General features: G+C 41.5%; 1 protein-coding gene across 1 annotated transcript in view; it reads right to left on the reverse strand.

Annotated features, from left to right (window-relative positions):
- fer1l6 (fer-1 like family member 6) overlaps positions 1–5,906 on the reverse strand; it is a gene marked incomplete in the record, with an annotated part of 57,669 nt that overhangs the window by 43,082 nt on the left and 8,681 nt on the right. Inside the window, 6 exon segments of the mRNA XM_042214040.1 lie at positions 51–273; positions 440–557; positions 651–741; positions 885–986; positions 1,273–1,459; positions 4,471–4,627. Of these exon segments, the coding sequence (XP_042069974.1) occupies positions 51–273; positions 440–557; positions 651–741; positions 885–986; positions 1,273–1,459; positions 4,471–4,627 (878 nt within the window).

A 5,906-nucleotide genomic window follows, 5' to 3' on the forward strand; every position in this document is an offset into this window, starting at 1 on the left:
CACACACACACACACACACACACACACACACACACACACACTCCTCTTACCACAGGAGGAGGATCCACAGGCAGGACCTCTGCTGCAGCTCTTCCTTTGTCATCATCAGCAGCTCCACCTGTGCCTGCTCCTCCTGCAGGGGTTTTCCCATCTTTCCCTCCAGCTTTTCCTGCTTTAGCATCTTTTATTGGCTTCATTATACGGCTAAGTTTGGAGTCTGACCCTGTCCCTCCCGACAGAATCTCAACAGCCAGCTCCATGTAGAGTCGGCCCCTGATACCAACAGAAATCGGGCAGCTCATTGGTTTCAGTTTAATTCAGTTCCTTTCCATCCAATTCAGTTTTACTTACATAGTGCCAAATCACAACAACAGACACTTTATGTTGTAAGGTAAAGACCCCAAAATAAGTTTTTCTCAGAATGAACTTTTAATATTACCTGTACGACACACCTTCTCCAATGCCCTCATTAAGCTCCCCTGTGTCATCACCCAAAGAAAAATTTCGAGCAGACCCATACAGGTTGATCCAAGCAGGGCCAAATGTTGGTAAAAACCCTGGAGAAATAATAAAAACAAGAGATATAAAAGTCACCACAGATCAACTAACAGTTCCTCAGTAATTCTTGTGTCATGGACTTTGTTTCCTACCTCTGTCACCATCCTGTTCATTGGAGATGCATCTCAGGTCAAAGTAATGGGTTCCAATGGCAACGTCGTTCATGCTTCCCTCATCCCAAACCTACGAGGAAAGAGAAGCCAGAATTCTTGAAACATTAGTTTGATATGAGGTCAGTGATTATGGACTTAAAACATGACTCTTTCTAAGTGTAAATTACAGTGAAACTACATACAAACATGAAGTGAGCACTTCTGCATTCATACCTGGATCTTCAGTCTCTGACACAGAGGAGGAAACATTTCAGTGAAGACAATCTGCTCATTCCACACTGGATCTGCTGTCGACTTTTGTGTTGAAGTCCGACCCTGAAGGGACGAGTAAATGATTAGAACGTGATATTGATTTGCACAGTGGCGAGTACTGCCATTTCACTGCGAGGGGGCTCCTGGTGCAAAGTGCTTAAGATGTAAGTAGTAAAACACTGTATAAATGTATAATTTTACACTGTAGTGTAAAAGCCTCCCAAATCACCTGCAGCGATATCAGCCCCAGTGACCCTCGGAACAACGAGGCAGTGAAAAGTAGCTTTTATGTTTAATTTCTAAATATAAATGATCAGTCTTATCTGCTAATAAATGACATTTAACCAACCACTTGTTTGAAGAAGCTGACCACAACATATGGGTCTATGAGTGCTGTGTTTTCTCCTATGAAGGCCTTGGTGACATTAGCCATGATGCTGGAGTTGTTGCGGGGAAGGCCTTCAGCTCGATACACCTTCACACAGAAACGAGCCCATGGTCGTTCAGAAGGAAACCCATCTGGAATCAACAGGTTCCTGAGGATGACAATAAACCATACACTTATATCAAATTTGCTACGAATTATGAGCAACAAGTGGAGGGATGAGCAGCACAAAGGCAAGTCTCATAATAACTTAAGCTTTTGGATATACTGATATCTCTGATTCGAGCAGCCCTTGGACTGGCTCAAAGATGTTCATTTCAAGAGGAGAAAATCCCGTGGACGCCTGGATCACCTCCTGCACTGCAAACAACAGAGGGTCTAACCAGCGATCCCAATTGTGTCCATCCTCATGAAAGAACTTACTAATTATGGATTTTATAGTCTTATTCAGCCGCTCCCCCAACCTGTCAGCCTGAGGGTGGCAGACGCTGGTCCGAACATATTTAACGCCCAATAATTCGTACAGCTCTTTTAGTGTGACAATGAACTGGTGGTTCTGTCCACCAGTTCAGAAGTTTTGGCGCGAGATATGTGAAGACTTATCAAAGTGTCTGAAATGTAACATTCCAACTTCTCCTTTAGTGTGTTTGTTGGGCAGCTTAGATAATGTCACTTCAGAAAAGAATATCGCCCATATGGTTTTCACTGCCCTATGCATAGCCAAGAAAACTGTCCTCATGAACTGGAAAAATAAAAATAATCTTAATTCTAACCAATATAGAAATTATCTATTAGATTACATTAGTCTTGACACAGCCTCTGCCACCACATCAGATCAATTGCTCTGGGCTCCTTTGATCAGCTCCATCACCTAGTGGGGGTGGGGGGTCATAGTTTGGTCCCGCCTTCACTGTTGTGATTGGTGTGGGGGTAGGGACAGGCTTAGGGCGTCGGGGGGTTCCCCGGAGGCATCTTCCTTGGGGGGCTCAACCCGGGGTAGCGGTCTCAGTGTTTGTAATATGTTAACTCTGTTTTCTATGTTGTGTAGAGGAATTTGGTGTAGCTTGGGTGAGGAGATTACTTTTATGACCCCCAGGAAATCACGTATGCAGAGACACACACAGTGCTTTAACTGTTACGACACACCCACACCTACATGCACACTCACTCACTCACGTACACACACATACACACAGGTACGCGCACACAGTCACTCACGTGCACTCACATAGACACACGGGTATGTGCACAAACAGGCACACACATGCTCGTGCATAAACACAGACACACAGAGTTTGCAGCGCACCATGGGGGTTTCATGATGGGGTCACTTCTATAAAGCTGGCTGTAACTAACAAAGAGGTGGAAGATTCTGCAGAGGGACACTGGCCTGGCACATCTTCCCTTCTAGAAGATGCATGCTTAAATGAAGATGAATAAAGGTTTTGTGAAATGACTACTGAGTTCCGGTGCCGTCTCTGGATGCTTCGAGGAATAAAAAGAACCGGGTGAAACTGATTTCGTAACATCTTTCACTTGGAATTCCAATAAAATTGATTCATGTTTGTGGCTGTAATGTGACAAAATGTGGAAAAGTTCAAGGGGGCCGAATACTTTTGCAAGCCACTGTATGTTACTGATGCCTTTGACACTCTGGATCATGACTGGTGGGTGGGCATCACTGCCTCAGCTCTCCAATGGTTTAGGTCCTTCCTCTCTGATAAGTTTCTGTGTCAGCACTGATAGTTTTAGCTGCACCTCTGCTTCCCTCCCTTGAGGAGTAACATAAGTTTCCATTCTTGGACCACCTTTTGTCTTTGTACCAAGTGCCACTTGGCACTATTTTCCAGAAGAACAATATTTCTTTTCATTGTGATGTGGACAACAGTCAAGTTTGTTTTTCATGTAAGCACAGTGGTGCTCACAGCATCTCCTTGACTGATTTATTTACATAAATGACATTAAAAAATGTGTCTCAATACGGGAAAGTACGGGAGGATAAGAAGTGCTATACTATACAACAACTATACTAAGACCTTGATGTTTTATGCTGATGTAAGTATTAGTGATATGGAAATCTCCAATAATGATGTGCAAGAGAAAGATTTTCCTAATTCGTCTGACCTGGACCTTCTACCTATGACTTTGAAGCGTTACATTCTAAAATGAAAATGAAACAGGTGTCATTTTTTACTCATATGATCGGAGCAACTTGAATGAAATCTTTAGCTTCTATAAGCAGTAAAAACTTTAGACTTTAAGATATATTCATGGAATTTTGTAACATTGTAGGGCTTTGTACTGAAAAAAAGTATGTTGATGCATCTCAATCATCCAGGAAAGTAAATCTCCAAAAGTTGATTCTGTTCATCTGGACGTAGCGTTTTGTGGGAGAAACGTTTCGTCATCATCAGGTGACGTCTTCAGTCTCAGCTGACTGCAGGTTTCAATCTTAGTACATTTGCATAATGACTGAAACCAGCCCACTGAAGGAACAATGAACTGGGAGGTGTTTTGCAGCTTTCTCCATGCCCTGTCATGTGATATATTATTCAATATAGGTCTACTTTGACTTTTAGCATTTATAATAAAGGTGAAGATCAAATGCTTTGCCAACCAACGGTACTCATGTACATCAAAACATAGTATATTGTTTTGATGTTCATAAAAATTGTGGGTAATGTAAAATCTTTGGTGGCCTTGACATTAACCTGGTTTTCAGAAAAATTAAATCAGCTCGAGCTGGTACTGGCATCTACCATCACACAAAATTTGAAAATGATAGTCTAAGGAGCTTGGAAAGAAAAACATCTGGACTTCCTTAAGTTGCTTGAAGACGTTTCACCTCTCATCTGAGAAGCTTCTTCAGTTCTAAGGTCAAATGGTGGAGAGTCCCAGATTTAAGCCCTATGGGAGTGATATGGAAATCTAAAATAATTATGTGCATTATTATTAAAGAAGTCCTGACTTTTCTTTCCAAGCTCCTTAGACTACCGTGACCTGGATGACTGAGAACCTTCACTGACATATTGAAAATGATATCTTGAAAACTGGATCCTAGACTGAAAACAAACAAACAGACAATTTATGTTTCTTTCTACAAAATCTACAAAAACATCTGGTCAGTTAAATTATGAATGACATTAAAAAGATGGTTCATACTTGTCTATCTGCTCCTCGGCATCACTTGCTTTTTGTCCTGGCTGCATGGTATCTCCCTTCAATGAAAGGCTGATGTCACACTTGATATAACCTTTGACCCCAGTGCTAATGTCACCACATTCGGTCAGCATTGCCCACTTATTGATGAACTGATGACCTACAGGAGTAAGGAAGAGACACTAGTGTGATTTATGAACAGGTAAATTCAATAAATGAAATTAAATCAATTAAATTAATAATCTGAGAAATACACGAGTCTGTGCCAAGTTGGCACAAACACATTTCTGTAGAAGATCACTTCATTAGAATTTGGCACTGAGTCTTGTTGTTGGTTTGTTTTTTGTGACAGTCAAACAGGTCGTCACAAAACAAACAGTTTTCAGAGGCTGCTTTGCCTTTATCTTGACCAAACTGCTCAAACTCTCCACTAGAAAAGTTACGTTACATACGCTATGTTGCCAACATTATTCCCTCGTCTGTCTTCACACACCTATGATCTTGAGTACATGGCCTGATTATTATATGGCTCTTTCCTGCTCTCTCGGAGCACTCCGAGCGCTTTACACATCATGTGTTTTTCACCCATTCATACAAGCACTTTTTTCTGTGCTGAAGTGCTTTCTATCTAAACACACACTGAGCAACTTGGTGTTAGTATCTTTCCCAAGGACATTTGGCATGAAGACCTGAGCAGCCAGTGAATGAAACACCACCCTTCCCTAAAGTCGATCATCTGCGCTACCGCGTGAGCTACATCCACCCTAAAGTGAGAGACATGCCATTCTAAAACCACAGGGCTTAATGTGGTGTTGGCCCAGCATTTACAGCTGTAACAGCTTCAGCTCTTCTGGGAAGGCTTTCCAGAAGCACATTTCATTCTTAGTGCACAGGGGTTAATAGGATGTTGCTCAACCTTTCCAGCTACAATAGCTTCAACTCTTGTAGGAAAGCTTTCCACAGGGTTTAGGAGTGTTGAGGGTTACAGATGCTAACAGACTCAATAAACTAATCCACAGGGCCAGTAATGTTGTGAGCATGGAGCTGGACTCCCTTAAGGCGGTGTTGGAGAGGCGGATGTTGTCCAGGTGCTGGAGAGTGCCTCGCACCTACTCCATGATGTTTTTTCATTAGGTTTTACACTTTATAGTAAAATATGAATCATACATATTTAATCTCTGTAATATTCTGGATATTTATAATTGAGCTACTTGTATATATTAGAGCTATTTCTTATATTTTATAATATTGTAATACTTATTTAGTTCATTCTGTTACTCTTTTTATTGTCTTGAGCAACTATAGCCAAGTATTCTGATTTGGATTCTCAGCATCCTGCATCAGCATGACTCTGCTCTGTGATTTTATGCACCACTTCATCGCTAAGTTGCAAAGTGGAAGCAAATTCCCAATTGCTTCCACTTTGTTATAATAAATAA

The sequence above is a fragment of the Haplochromis burtoni genome, unplaced genomic scaffold (genome assembly GCF_018398535.1).
Source record: "Haplochromis burtoni strain Fernald_Lab_line unplaced genomic scaffold, NCSU_Asbu1 Contig_511, whole genome shotgun sequence".
Classification (NCBI taxonomy): Eukaryota; Metazoa; Chordata; class Actinopteri; order Cichliformes; family Cichlidae; genus Haplochromis; species Haplochromis burtoni.